Raw genomic sequence first — 15,957 nt, 5'->3', positions numbered from 1 at the left:
TGCTGCATATGTGTTATGAGTGCCTGCTAAAATCTACATGTTATGTTTGCACCAAAGACATTGTAAAGAATAATATGATACTTAATATGCTGCTGTGTCTAGAAGTGGCTGCTATATTTGTTTGCCCAATAATACTCTTTTCAAGCAGACCTTTTCACAGCAGCAGTGAAGCAAGAGGACATACAGCCAGTGTCCATTTCCCTCTTCCTAGCACTTTACAGTATAATGCACTGCACTTCCCCAGGACAATGGAAGAATTAAATTACAAAATCTCTCCTCTCATTTTGTTTTACTACCTTCTATACTATTTTTGCATAAATATATAGAACTGTATAATTGATTAAGGAGCTCTGAAAAATAAAAGGAATCCAATAAAACGTGGAAACATGGACAAATTGCTAAGGAGAAGTACAAAAGAACAGCACAAGCCTCTAGGGACAAAATCAGAAAGACTAAGGCACAAATTGAGTTACACGTAGCAGGGGACTTAAGAAGAAGAGATTCTTTAAGTACACTAGGAGCAAGACAGCAGGAAGAAGGAAAGTGTAGGTCCTCTACTTAGCAAGGAAAGAGATCTAATAACTGATGGTTTTAAGAAGGCTGAAGTGTTTAATGCCTATTTTGCTTCAGTTTTCACTAAAAACCTTAATGATGGACAGATACTCAGCACAATTAATATTAACAACAAGAGGGAGGGATGCAAGACTGAATAGGGAAAGAACAGGTTAAAGACTATTTAGATAAATTAGATATAATCCAGTCAGCAAGGCATGATGAAATTCAACTTCTGTACTTAAAGAGCTAAGTGAAGCAATCCTGGAACCATTAGCAATTATCTTTGAGCGCTCATGGACAATGGGTGAATTCTGGAGAAAGGCACACATAGAGCAACCTTTCAAAAGGGGATAAAGAGGACCTGTGGAATTATTGACCAGGAAGTCTAACTTCAATATTTGGAAAGATAGCGGAACAAATGATTAAACAATCCATTTGTAAGCACCTAGAGGACAATATGGTTGTAAGGAATAGCCAGCATGGATTTGTCAAGAACAAATCATGCCAAACCTACCTAATTTCCTTTTTTGACAGGGTGAATGGCCTAGTGGATGGGAGGAAGTGGTGGACGTGATATAGCTTGATTTTTAGTAAAGCTTTTGACACACATGACATTCTCATAAGTAAACTAGGGAAAGGTGGTTTAGATTTCCATACCATAAGGTGGGTGCAAAACTGGTTTAAAGACCATACTTGAAGAGTGGTTATCAATTGTTCACTGTCAATGTGGGGGAGGTATCTAGCAGGGTCCCAGAGGGGTCAGTCCTGGGTCCAGTACTATTCAATATTTTCATGAATGACTTGGATAATGGAGTGAAGACTATGCTTATAAAATTTACAGATGACACCAAGCTGGAAGGGGTAGCAAGCACTTTGAATGACAGGATAGAATTCAAAACAACCTTGACAAATAGGAGAATTGGTCTAAAATCAGCAAGATGAAATTCAATATAGACAAGTAAAAAGTCTACATTTAGGAAACAAAAATCAAATGCACAACTACAAGATGGAGAATAACTGTCTTAACAATGGTACTGCAGAAAGGATCTGGGGGTTATGTTTGTAAATCACAAATCGAATGCAAATCAGCAATGTGATGCAGTTGCAAACAAGGCTAATATCATTGTGGGATGTATTAACAGGAGTGTTGTATGTATGACACAGGACACAACTCTCTCGCTCTATTCGGTTCTGGTGAGGCCTCAGCAGCAGTACTGTGTCCAGTTTTGGGCACTACGTTTTATTAAAGATGTGGCCAAATTGGACGGAGTCCAGAGGAAAGCAATGAAAATTATAAAAGTTTTAGAAAACTTGATCTCTGAGGAAAGGTTAAAAACCCTGGGCATGTTTAGTCTTGAGAAAAGAAGACTAAGGGGGAACCTGATAGCAAGCTTTTGCCAGAGGATGTTGTGAAGGTAAAGACTATAATAGGGTTCAAAAAAGAACTAGATAAATCCATGGACGATAGGTCCATCAATGGCTATTAGCCAGGATGGGCAGGGATGGTGTCCCCAGCCTCTGTTTGCCTGAAGCTGGGAATGGGCGACAGGGGCTGGATCACTTGATGATTACCTGTTCTGTTTATTCCCTCACAGGCACTTGGCAATTGGCCACTGTTGGAAGACAGGACACTGCGCTAGATGGACCTTTAGTCTGACCCAGTATGGCCATTCTTATGTTCGTATGTCTGCACATATGTTAAGGGCTGTTATGAAGAGGACACTGATCAATTGTTCTCAGTGTCCACTGATGATAGGACAAGAAGTAATGGGCTTAATATGCAGCAAGGGAGATTTAGGATAGCTGTAAGAAAAAACTTTCTAACTATAAGCATATTTTAGCTCTAGAATAAGTGTCCAAGGGAGGTTGTGGAATCCCCATCGTTGGCCGTTTTTAAGAACAGGATGAATAAACACCTGTCAGTGATGGTCTAAGGGAGGGAAGCAGTATGCAGATGAACCCAACTGAATTTTTTTGAGCTCATAGTCTACAGAAAAGAATTCTCATAGATGTGCTGGAAATGAAAACTACGCAACTTTTAACACTGTTGACACCAAAATAGTTAATTGCCTACTTTTAAACAAAGGACTTGTGCTTTTGGAAAGTAAGCTCTAACATAGGAATTTATAGATTACTGGCATAACAGCATATTCTATTTAGTTACAGTAAATTATTGAAAAGAGGAATGATGAATAATCACCTTTACTTCGGGCCTGGATGGGTAATGGAATGTTACATTATGGAATTCAATGTCACCTCTTATTTTATCCAACTTGTAGCCCTCTTCTGACATGCAGTCAATGGTAGGTTTCTAGAGTAGAATTTGTCATGTTATTTATTTGGTGTTAAACAGCCGAGACTTTGCTGCAGTAGATACAGTATTCCTTCCAACATACAAAACAATGACATTTCAGTTTGAAGAGCTCTGGGCTGTACTCCAAAGCAGTACAGTCTCTGCTACAGGAGCATAAGACTCTAATCTAAAGTGACAATGTGGTTGTCACTGGTGAGGAAAGTTGGGAAGAGAAATGACTTATGCTTGGGCCACACAGATCTCTCTGTCTGTTATGTCACTGGGGATAATCCATTAGAAAGGCTGGGTGTTTCTCATGGCAAAGCATTAGAAATATTGTGACTTTGTCATGGTAAAAATATTCAAGGAAAAGTCACAGCACACAATGGTATAATTATGAGTAAGTTCACTTTTTATTAGAATCATGTTAAATAACATATAAAGATAGCATAACAACCATTAAAAACACAAACTTCATTTCTCTTCTAAACACGCAGACAGACTTTGAGAGACAGAGCCTCAGCTGGTGCAAGTTTGCATAGCCCATTGACATCAATGGTGCTACATCCATTTACATCAGCTGGAGATTTGGTATTTCCTGGAGCTTGGCTACAGTATGAATATTAAGACCTTCTTCTGTGCCTTTAGCCTTAATTCATAGCTGATCATTAGCTGCACTTATGAGACCTGAGCATGAAATATCAGTGTTTGGTTAAAAACTTGAATATTCATAAACAAAACATTTAAAGATGTTGCTTCAATGCCCTCTTTATAAATTGCAGCTGGATCTTTTTCTTGTGCAGTCAGCTGTTTCTTAATTACCCTTATTTTTCTCATTTACACTGCTAATAAAAGCCTACCCTGCGTGGGGCTTATTTAACTATTTTTCACAGCAAACTGACAGAGCTTAGGAATTCCGTACTTACTGCATCTATCGTCTCAAAGATGTTTGTTGCAGCCCCGCGGCCAGTGGCAAAAGCCTCCAAACAAGGAGAAGCCTGACCAAGATTTAAAGCACCTATTAAGACTCCAAAGAAAACCTGAAAAAACATGGGAAGACATTAACGACTTTATGTTAATCTTTTTCTTAGAGCTTAGAAAACAACCTGGTACAGAACCTGGGTGGTAACTAGATAAGGACTTAGCCTTCTGGACATGTTTGGGGCCAGCAAGCACAGTTGATGCTCCAATGCTTGAAAACATATAGGACTGCATGGTGATGTGCCCTCTGTATCTGGAGTTTTAAATGCATTGCGTTACTTGATATTATGCTCGAGCAGCAGCTTTAAAATACTCTTTGATTGAAGTACTGTTGCTGTTAATGTGGGACCAATGGCTATATATGTATCACACCTGCAAACCTTGCTACAAGGCAGGTTCCTGCCTCTGAGAGGATTCCCCTCGACACATAAAAGCGACCACAGCAGTAGTGCCTATGCCATCAGAATCCATACTCCACCTGCCAGTGCTTGAACTGAGCAAATGTGGGATGGGCCAGCATACAGGCCCTTTTGGCAGAATGCTGTATCACTTCATAGCTGCTGTATTTGTGGAAGCCGCAACTCCACTCCTAGAGCATACCCACATTCCTCCTCTGAAGGGATCACTAGAGAGCTCAGCCAGCAAGGGCGAACACCAGTGGGCTGAAGATACTGCACTCCAAGAGCCCAACAGGACCTGGCAGGGTAGCTGGGGAGGAGGCCAGAATGCTGAAAGCATTTGCCAGAACTTGTCTTCACTGGGAGCTGTAATGCTCAGTCTCTCTGAAAATCAAACCACTTTTATTAAGGTGCATAAATCTACATTTATGTGCCTAACTGTAGGCACCCAAGTCTTAAAGTGATGGTCATTGTAATCAGGGGTGGGGAACTCAAAGAATAGGACACTGCAGGACAGAGATCATAAGAATGGCCATAATGGGTCAGACCAAAGGTCCGCCTAGCCCAAAATTCTGTCTTCTGACAGTGGCCAATGCCAGGTGCCCCAGAGGAACAAACAGAACAAATAATCATCAAGTGATCCAACCCCTGTCGCCAATTCCCAGCTTCTAGCAAACAGAAGTTAGGGACACCATCCCTGAACATCCTGGCTAATAGCCATTGATGGACCTATCCGCCATGAATTTATCTAGTTCTTTTTTGAACCCTGTTATAGTTCTAGCCTTCACAACATCCTCTGGCAAAGAGTTCCACAGGTTGACTGTGTGTTGTGTGAAGAAATACTTCCTCTTGTTTGCTTTAAACCTGCTGCCTATTAATTTCATTTGGTGACCCCTAGTTCTTGTATTATGTATTATTTACTTTCTCCGCACCAGTCAAGATTTTATAGAATTCTATCATATTCCCCCTTAGTCGTCTCTTTTTCAGGATGAAAAGGCCCAGACTTATTAATCTCTCCGTTCCCTATCCCTAATAATTTTTGTTGCCCTTTTCTGAACCTTTTCAAGTTCCAATATATCTTTTTTGAGGTGGGGTGACCACATCTGCATGCAGTATTCAATATGTGGGCCATGGATTTATATAGAGGCAATATGATATTTTCTGTTACATTATCTATCCCTTTCTTAATGATCAAGGACGGGGGAAGGGTTCTTCATTACTTTGCTGCTTTTATTTCAAGGAACTGGGCAGTAATATATTCTATGTAATATTAATCTGGTACATCTTCTTCCTGTTGCTACAGTACAAATTGCCCTCATTAGAATTAAACTTTTGTTTAGAACTTATTTTGATTTACGCCATCCTTTCTTGGCTATTATCACTCAGATGGTAGCTTGATGTAGCAAATAATGAACATGCCCTTTGATTTTGGCCCATCTTTTTGCTCTGTTATGACTGATCAGCTTGGAAACAATTAAAAAAATGTGAAAAGGATTATGTGTAACCATTTACATTAGTTTGGTGATGTCTGTGGAATTCTGCAAGAAGCCGTCAAGGACTCAGCTAGCCTTCGGAGACCAGCAGACAGGCATGTGTAAAGGAAAGGCTGGCAGCGGGTTGGGGATTTTTTGGTTTTTTTAACCACCTTTTTTTTAAACTACCCCAAAAGTTATTTACAGTAGTTTTTTGCTGCATAAATTTCATTCAGAGGATTCTTCCCTCCCCTTTGGTGCTTCACTCTCCACCGACATCCAAGCCCAGCCAGGAGGGGCTTCACCATCAAGATACCAAACAGGATACAGCCATGTTGTGCCCATGCTGGATGGAACAGTGCATTGTGGAAATTGCAGTTCTCCCCCTCCTTTGTTAGGTAAACTCGATTGCCCGGGGAGAATGAAAAATACAGAGGGGCAGATTCTCCTCTCATTCACACTATTATAAATCAAGACTGAACTCATCCACTGAACTCATCCAAGCTACACTGCTGTAAAATCAGAGTAAGCAAGAGGGAACCAGGCCCAATGGTTTTGATTATAACAAGGGAAAGCATTGCTTGGTTAACCCTTATTGAATTAATTGGATGGGTGTTCAGCACAACCTCTCAATGTCCCAGAAAGGAATATTTGGAGAATGAGCGTATATGTTTAGAGCGCTAAGTGAGAAATTTGAAGTGAAAGAAAGATGATTGGCAACTCAGAAAGCAGAGAAAAGAAAGGCAGCACTGGAGATATTTCCTTCCAATGCTGGCTACAGTTTGCCAGTTCCCCGCTGGTTGCCATTTACCAGTTGGAAATGTGGAACTACAGTTATTGGGTGCAAGTCAAGGAAATCTCTGGTGGGCTTTATCACTGCATTGACCTGTTAGTGCCAAGTGTAATTTCAGGTTATTCCATCTGAGGGCCATCTGCCAGCAGTAGAGAATAATTAAAATATCTAAGGATTCAGGTTCCATGACATTTAAACCACTGGTTTCTAGAACAGCCATTCTACTTCACCTAACAGCTTCCAGAGCTGCATAAAAGTTGGCACAATGTGCTTCCAGCACACCACTACAAGAACCAGAGTTTGAACTTTACAGACAGAAATAGCAGCTGAATCCTGGAGTAGTGGAGAAGAAGGTCCTTCAGGGAAAAAATAGGGTGATTTGCCATTTTATATTTGGCAACTAAATACGACAGCAAAGCACAGAAAAGAAAAGCATGGTCAGATAGTAGTCACCACTCTGAAAACTAGGTGATAACTAATGTACATGTTCAGGGATACTTTTGAAAAACTATCAGATATGAAAGGAGCAAGTATTATAACCAGTACCTGTAAGAGAGTCCCAGGTGAATACTCATCTTCTTCAAGGACAAGTTTTGAGCCATACCAAAAGGCTAATGCATAACACAGGAAGATTATGAACCAGATGTAACCAGTGAAGAATCCCATTATCATTCCTTTTCTAATTCCCCAGCGCTGTGCAAACACTAGGTTTTTATCATATCTAAGGAAAGAATAAAAATGAAAGTGGACAAAGTGCATTTAACAGAAAACTAGGATGAATAAAGACCAGTAAAATGAGATTGTTTCATGGAGGGATGTTCCTTCAGTTATACAGTGGATACCATAAAAAATTTAGCATTTACTACTCTGCAGTAAGGGCCCCGTGCTGCTCTCACTGAAATTAACTGCAAAGATGCTAATGATTTGAATGGCTATAGTAGCAACCTCAGACATTAAAATTGTAAAATGTCCATTTATAAGTATAGGAAAATATCAGAATTACTGCAACTACCTGCCCAAAAAAATTCGTGTTGTTCTGACGCAGAAGTTTTGGATAATTTGTGACAGACCTGCAACCATGCTGTATTTTAAATTAGTTTAAAAGAGAATTGCAGTATAATACCAACAACTCACTATATCTAATTACAAAGAGTAAATCATTGAAAAACATATAAATAATCAAGTTAATTAAACAGGAATCTGCCATCTTGGCAGTCTAATGATGCTTGAAATGCAGCTCAGCACCTGAGTGACTAAGACAAGCAGTTGACGCCAAGGTTCTATTAAGGTTTAGGGTGGTCTGTTGTTGTTATTGTTAAAGAGATCGGTTAGGTTAAAATCATACATTTAAAAAATGTCTTTACTAGACCTGGGTGAATAATGGGAAAAACTGTTCATGAATGTCTTGGCAACTTCTAAATAAAATTTTGTTTTGACTGTTCATTACATTCCATAAGCTAAGGTATATTTATAGAGATATTTTCAAAAAGCAAATTTTGGCGACTAATAACACTTCACATTATTAACATGAAGGATTTTTAAAAAAATCTAATTTACTTTTAAGTATTTATACCTTTCATTTACTATTTTCATTTTTCCCAATTTGGTCAACAAAATTAGATTAGTCAGTTTCACAATTGCTTGTAATCAATTTCACTTTCCCTTTCTCAGGTACCATAAAGCTATTTTTGGCTTGCAAGCAATGTAAGAAACCTATGTATGTGTTTTCAGATACAGTCCTTACATCATTTGCAACCCATACAGAATTTTTTAAAAATCATGGAATCGTTTCTATTGGGTCTTCAGCAAAAAAAGACGGTTACTCACCTTTGTAACTGTTATTCTTCGAGATGTGTTGTTCATATCCATTCAAATTAGATGTGCGCGCGCCGTGTGCACGTTCGTCGGAGACTTTTTACCCTAGCAACACTCGGTGGCCCGGCAGGTCGCCCCCTGGAGTGGCGCCAGTATGGCGCCTGATATATACCCCTGCTGGCCCGCCCACTCCTCAGTTCCTTCTTGCCGGCTACTCTGACAGTGGGGAAGGAGGGCAGGTGTGGAATGGATATGAGCAACACATCTCGAAGAACAACAGTTACAAAGGTGAGTAACCGTCTTTTCTTCTTCGAGTTCTTGCTCATATCCATTCCAATTAGGTGATTCCCAAGCCTTACATAGGCGGTGGGGTCGGAGCGAGACGTTGCAGAATGTAAAACCGCTGCACCGAAAACGGCATCGTCTCTAGCCTGCTGGACCAGTGCATAGTGTGATGCAAAGGTGTGTACAGAAGACCAGGTGGCCGCGCGGCAGATTTCCTGTATGGGGACATGGGCCAAAAACGCGGCAGATGAAGCTTGAGCCCGGGTAGAATGGGCGGTAAGAGGACCCGTCGGAACGTGGGCCAAGTCGTAACATGCCCGAATGCAGGATGTCACCCAGGATGCGATACACTGGGAGGAGATTGCCATGCCCCTCATGCATTCAGCCACTGCCACGAACAATTGAGGTGAATGGCGGAAGGGTTTGGTCCTCTCAATGTAGAAAGTGAGAGCCCTTCGGACATCTAAAGAATGGAGCTGTTGCTCTCGTCTGGAGGAATGCATCTTCGGGCAAAAGACTGGCAGGAAGATGTCCTGGTTAACATGAAAGGCGGAGACGACCTTAGGGAGGAACGCCGGGTGTGGTCGCAGCTGCACCTTGTCCTTATGGAATACAGTATATGGAGGGTCCACGGTCAGAGCCCGAAGCTCCAAGACTCGTCTAGCCGAGGTGATAGCAACTAGGAAGGCCACTTTCCAGGACAGGTACAGCAGCGAGCATGTGGCTAAAGGTTCGAAGGGGGGCGCCATGAGTCTGGTTAAGACAAGGTTCAAGTCCCAAGTAGGGGTAGGCCGTTTGACCTGAGGATGTAGTCACTCCAAGCCCTTGAGGAATCTTGACACCATTGGGTGAGAAAAAACTGACTTGCCAGCCTTGCCTGGATGGAAGGTGGATATAGCCGCGAGATGTACCCGTAAAGAGGAGACCGCCAATCCCTGCTGCTTGAGAGACCACACGTAGTCCAGAATAGTGGGGACTACTACGGAATGTGGAGAGTGGCGGTGCTGGTTGCACCAGTAGCAGAAGCGCTTCCATTTCGCGAGGTAGGTTGAACGCGTGGAAGGTTTTCTGCTGCACAGCAACACAGCGCAACTCCGACTGGCTTAACCAGCCAGGAGCCATGCAGTCAGATGGAGGGACTGTAGGTCCGGATGGCACATCCTGCCGAAATCCTGTGTGATCAGATCCGGCCAAGGAGGCAGGGGGATTGGGTCCGCCAGGGACAGGTCGAGCAGCATGGTGTACCAGGGCTGCCGCGGCCAAGCCGGAGCGATCAGGATGAGGCGGGCTTTGTCTCTCCGGATCTTGATCAGGACTCGGTGGACGAGAGGGAAGGGTGGAAAAGCGTAACAAAGACGTCCCGTCCACAGGATCAGGAACGCGTCCGACAGGGAGCCCGGGGAGCGATCTTGTAGAGAGCAGAACACCTGGCATTTCCTGTTCGATCTGGAGGCGAACAGGTCTATTCGGGGAAACCCCCAACTCCGGAAAACCAAATAAAGGACGTCCGGACGGATGGACCATTCGTGGGATAGAAAGGACCTGCTCAGGTGATCCGCAAGCGTGTTCCACACTCCCGGGAGAAAGGAGGCCACTAGATGAATAGAGTGGGCTATACAAAAGTCCCACAGGCGTATTGCTTCCTGACACAGCGGGGAGGACCAAGTCCCGCCCTGCTTGTTGATGTAATACATGGCCGTTGTGTTGTCTGTGAACACCGCAACACAACGGCCGTATAAATGGCGTTGAAACGTTTGGCACGCCAATCGGACTGCCCGCAGCTCACGCACATTGATGTGGAGCGTTAGCTCCTTTGGCGACCAGAGACCCTGTGTGCGCAGGGTCCCTAGGTGTGCACCCCAGCCTAGCGATGACGCGTCCGTTGTCAGGGACACGGAGGGCTGGGGGGTGTGAAATGGTAGGCCCGCACACACTTGGGAGGACTTCGTCCACCAGTCGAGGGAGCCTAGAATAGTCGGTGGAATTGTTATGATTGTGTCTATGGCGTCCCTGCCTGGTCGATAGACCGATGCGAGCCAGGACTGCAGCGGGCGCATGCGCAGTCTTGCATGCCTCGTGACGAAGGTGCATGCAGCCATGTTCCCCAGGAGAGCCAGGCAAGTTTGAGCTGACGTGGTCGAAAAGGCTTGTAGCCCTTTGACTAGGGAAACTATGGCTTGGAACCAGTGCAGGGGTAGACTGGCTGTCGCAAGGCTGGAGTCCAGCATTGCCCCGATGAACTCTATCCTCTGCGTAGGCACCAGAGTGGACTTGTCTGGGTTGATGGTCAAGCCTAGACTCACAAACAGCTCCCTGATGATGGTGACGTGGCCGATCACCTGCGCCTCCGAAGTGCCTCGGATAAGCCAGTCGTCGAGGTAAGGGAAGACGTGGATACAACGACAGCGCAGGGAAGCAGCAACGACCGCCATACATTTGGTGAATACCTGAGGGGCCGAGGAGAGACCAAAGGGGAGGACAGTAAATTGGTAGTGATCCTGATTTACCACAAAGCGTAGATACCTCCTGTGCGGAGGAAAAATCGCAATGTGGAAGTATGCGTCCTTCATGTCGAGAGCGGTGTACCAATCTCCGGGATCCAGGGAAGGAATGATGGTTCCTAAGGATACCATGCGGAACTTGAACTTCTTGATGAATTTGTTCAGTCCTCGCAGGTCCAGGATGGGTCGAAGGCCCCCTTTTGACTTGGGGATTAAGAAATACCGGGAATAAAAACCCCTGCCCCTTAACTCCTTCGGCACCTCCTCTATAGCTCCGATGAATAGGAGCTTGCGAACCTCCTGGATGATAAGTTGCTCATGAGAGGGGTCCCTGAAGAGGGACGAGGAGGGAGGATGGGAGGGGGGTGGAGAAATAAACTGAAGATGGTATCCAAACTCCACCATGCGCAGGACCCAACTATCCGAGGTCATTTGGGACCACGCCGGCGGAAGGGGTGGAAGCGGTTGAGAAAATGAAGAGGATCCAGGGAGAGGATTGGTATACTGCTCTCGGGCGCACCCTCAAAAGTTTGCTTTGGGTCCCTGCGGTGGTTTGGCGGACCCCAAGTTGTTACCCCCTTGAGGACCCGACTGTCGTCTGCGGTTCGGGCGGCTTCGTCTCCGGGTAAAGTCCTGTCTGGGTCGAGGTGGGGGGTAAGGACGTTGAGGGTGTGGGCGGAATGGCTGTCTCTGAGTCTGGGGTGTGTGCATTCCCAGTGAACTCATGATAACCCAGTTATCCTTCAGGCTCTGTAGCCTGGGATCTGTAGCCTGGGATCTGTCGAATGGCAGGTCTTGGATCGTATACTGCAACTTGGGCGGTAGTCCAGAAGCCTGAAGCCACGATATCCGACGCATGGCTACACCAGATGCCAGCGTTCTGGCTGCCGAATCTGCGGCATCTAAGGACGCTTGCAGTGTGGTCCTGGCGACCCTCTTCCTCTCTTCCAGGAGAGTTGAAAATTCCTGGCGTGAGTCCTGGGGAATTAGTTCAGTGAACTTGCCGACAGCCGCCCAGGTGTTGTGGCTGTATCGGCTCAAGAGGGCCTGCTGGTTCGCCACACGGAGCTGAAGGCCTCCCGCAGAGTAAATCTTGTGGCCCAGCAAGTCCATGCGCCTGGCTTCTCTGGATTTCGGCGCAGGAGCTTGCTGGCCGTGGCGTTCCCGCTCGTTGACTGATTGTACCACCAACGAGCAGGGGGCGGGGTGTTCGTAGAGGTACTCATACCCTTTGGATGGCACCATATACTTTCTTTCCACTCCGCGGGCTGTGGGTGGAATGGAGGCCGGAGACTGCCATATGGTGTCCGCCTTCGCCTGGATGGATTTGATGAAGGGGAGGGCCACCCTGGTCGGCGCTTCTGCGGAAAGTATGCTGACCACCGGGTCCTCCACTACAGGGACTTCCTCTACAGGAAGGTTTATATTTTGGGCAACGCGCCGCAGAAGGTCCTGATGTGCCCAGAGATCAATCGGCGGGGGCCCCGATGATGATGTGCCCACTACCGCCTCATCTGGGGAAGAGGAAGAAGATAACCCAGGGAGGAGTGGTTCATGTACGGAAGCCTCGTCCTGAGGGACCTCCGTCTCTGGGACATCCTGCTGTGCCAGGGGATGCGCAGGGTCTTCCTCCATACCTGAGGGGGGAGGCTGGCTGACTGTGGCCTCTGGTGCATGGTGCTCCGAATGGGTGGAGCGTGCTGGGCCCAATGGTTCGCCCTGGGCTTGGTGGTATGCCCAACGCGTCCAAAAGGACCATTGCGGTGGTCCATGGTACGGGTGGGCCTGTGCATCCAAACCCCCGTAGGAGGCGCTGTCTGAGTGTGGAGAGGCGGACGAGTGACGTGAAGGCCACGGAGGAGCTGACGATGACTGTGCCAGGCCTCTGCGCCCATAGATTTCGCCTCTGCGTGGTGCCGGTGAGCAGTACCGGGAGTCGTGGCGGTATCTCGATCGGGACCGGGACCTGCTACCAGCTCGGTGCTGGGAAGTCGACCGGTGCCATGTGCTGTCGTGCCGGGAACGGCTGTGGTAGGAGCGTCGGTGCCGCGATCTGGACCGTAGCCGGGAGTAGTACGACGGCGACTGGGATGTTGAGCGGTGCCGCAAGTATGACCGGTGCCGCGGGGAACGGTACCGGGACTGCGAGCGGCACCGGGATCTTGTTCGACGATGCTGAGAGTAGCCCCTCGATCTGGAGCGGGACTGACGGTGCTCAGTAGCGCCCGGCGAACGCGGCTGCACCATGGTGGGCTTGCCCATCGACTGAATAACCTGCACCGGCGGTGCCGGGGGTTGGGGCAGCTCGGGCTCTGTTAGAGCGATGAGGTTGCGTGCCACGGAGAAGGTCTCCGGCGTGGAGGGTGCGACGAGCTCAACCGCAGGTCGTGCTGGGGAGCTGAGAGGCACCAGACTCAACGGCTCCTGAGGAGCTGGAATCGACGGTGCGACAGTGCTCGGTGCCGCGGCAGATGACGGTGCCAGGCGGTCCGGTTTGGAAGCACGCTCCGACTGCGGTGCAGTTGTAGGTGCCGCAGGAGTCCTGTGTTTCTTGCTCCTCGGGGAGAGGGAGCGGTGCCGGCTGGGGTGTTGGGCCGGTGCCGGGCGGGAAAGCGAAGCCTTTGTCGGTGCCAGGTGGTCCGGAGTGGAGGAAACGCTTGGTCCTGGTGCCGGAGTCGGTGCCGACGATGGGGGAGTCAGCGCTGCCTCCATCAAGAGCTGCTTTAAGCGACTGTCCCGCTCTTTCTTTGTCCGGGGCTTAAACACCTTGCAGATCCGGCACTTGTCCGCAAGGTGGGACTCGCCTAGGCACCTCAGACAGGAGTCGTGCGATCTCCTGTGGGCATCGGCCGATGAGAGGCCTCACAAGGTTTGAAGCCCAGTGAACCGGGCATGGGCCCCGGTACCGGGGGGAGGAAACGGGGCGAATTCCCGATCCCCTATAACTATATACAGAACTACAAATTACTAATTTTAACACTAACTACAACTATAACTACGATAAAAGAACTATATACACGATACTACACAGGAGTGAATCGCTAGGGAGGTGGAGAACAGCTAGCCGTGCTCCACAGTTCCAATAACCGACACGGGCGGTAAGAAGGAACTGAGAAGCGGGCGGGCCAGCAGGGGTATATATCAGGCGCCATGCCGGCGCCACTCCAGGGGGCGACCTGCCAGCCCACCGAGTGTTGCTAGGGTAAAAAGTCTCCGACGAACGTGCACGTGGCGCACGCACACCTAATTGGAATGGATATGAGCAAGCACTCGATGAAGAACCCTTATTTTGGAGCACACTGAGCTGAGCATCCTTGATTTTTTTAAATAATGGCTCATATCTGCTATGGATCACTGTTGTAATTAAAACTTGTTAATTTCTAAACAATCATATAATGTACTTTACAGTACCTCAATCAATCTGCTGCCTTTTTCACATATTGAGATACTGGGTTTTCAGTCTTTCAAACAGGCTGCATTTCCTTCAAGTCATTTCTCATTGAAAGACACCTACACTACTCCATCTTATGGAGATATTGTAACTGTATTTCTAAAATCTCTTTTGAAAAGCTCATTTTAAAGACATAGATATAGTCTTATTTTATAAACAGCTGTCTTTAAGTGGGAATGACAACAGGGATAATGGCTGTTGTATTGGCAAAGTGGCTTTTGCTATTTAGAGCAATGTGGATGAAACAGTACCAGTATGCATCAATATCTATCCATTTGGAATGTTAATTCAAAGAAATAGAAGAGACAGGGCTGCTGGAAGGGCATTTTCTGCAAGGGCCCTGTGGCTGGAACTTGCCCCCCTGCTTGGCTTGAAATAGCTTGCCATTGACGACTTTCCAGGAACCCTGAAAAAGCCACATATTTACCAGGGTTTGGGGGAAGGCTGTAAGTATGGTCCTGGAGGTGGTGGGCAGGTGGAAAGGAGTTATTCACTGGCTGGCTGAGTTATAAGGTGTCAAAGTTTATGACTGCATGCTGTTGCTGGCAGGCTGAGTTTATGGGTTAGCTACGTGTATGTTTTTTGAATGCTGTTGGGAGGTCATTATTTTGTAGTTGTCAGGCTAATTGCCAGGGCCTTCGGGTTTATGATAACCTATTTATTTATTTATTTAGTTTAAACCTATTGTTTGAATCTAAAGAAATAAGAAACCTCATAGAAATGTGACTGAACAAACCTTTCAACTTCTTTCCTCTCCCCACCAAAAGCAGCCACTGTTCTGATTGATGACAGCACTTCATCAGCCACAGCACCAGCTTTTGCATATGCCTTTAACTCTAGGCCTGTCAGTTTTGCCACAGCCTAAAAAGCCATAAGAAATATTAGTGGCAAAATATGATCCTGCTCCAGTTTTAGTGCCTACAGTACCGTGTTTAACCAATCAAGCATGATCAGCAAGCACTCATTGTCAACAATACTAGGCAGACTTTATGCCTCCCCAGCGTACTCTAAGTGGAATTTATAGACCACAGATTTCTATTACACACTTCATCTCCTCCGAATCTTCTGTGTTGTCCTCAGGGCCGGTGCAAGCATTTAGGCAGACTAGGCGGTTGCCTAGGGCTCCAAGATTTGGGGGCGCCAAAAAGCGCCCCCCAATTTTTTTTAAGTGGTTGAGTGGTCGCTGCTGCTGGGATCGAGAGGGACTCGGAGCTGCCGGCAGCATCCGCAGCCGGCAGCCCAGGGTGTCCCCTGGGTCAGGGCGCCGCCGCGGCAGCCAGCAGCCCAGGGTTTGTAGGGGGCAGGTTCTATATGTTTGCGGTGCTCGAGCACCAGCAATATTCAGGGCTGGGGGCCCTGCTCCAGCAATATTTGGAGCTCAGTCTCTCCCCCGGCCCTGCCTGGATCGGGCCC

At 46.8% G+C, this 15,957-nt stretch overlaps 1 protein-coding gene across 1 annotated transcript in view; it reads right to left on the bottom strand.

The window, feature by feature from the left end:
* The window catches only part of ABCB11 (ATP binding cassette subfamily B member 11), a 59,468-nt gene extending 44,116 nt beyond the window's left edge, over positions 1-15,352 (bottom strand). Inside the window, exons 1-4 of the mRNA XM_030580803.1 lie at positions 15,281-15,352; positions 7,039-7,213; positions 3,775-3,888; positions 2,756-2,866 (exon numbers count right to left, since the gene is read on the bottom strand). Coding sequence (XP_030436663.1) covers positions 2,756-2,866; positions 3,775-3,888; positions 7,039-7,164 — 351 coding nt within the window. The 5' untranslated portion in view covers positions 7,165-7,213; positions 15,281-15,352. The remainder of the gene's footprint in view (positions 1-2,755; positions 2,867-3,774; positions 3,889-7,038; positions 7,214-15,280) is intronic.
* Between the last annotated feature and the right edge of the window lie 605 nt (positions 15,353-15,957).

The sequence above is a fragment of the Gopherus evgoodei genome, chromosome 11 (genome assembly GCF_007399415.2).
Source record: "Gopherus evgoodei ecotype Sinaloan lineage chromosome 11, rGopEvg1_v1.p, whole genome shotgun sequence".
NCBI lineage: Eukaryota > Metazoa > Chordata > Testudines > Testudinidae > Gopherus > Gopherus evgoodei.
This window is presented reverse-complemented; position numbering and strand designations above follow the sequence as displayed.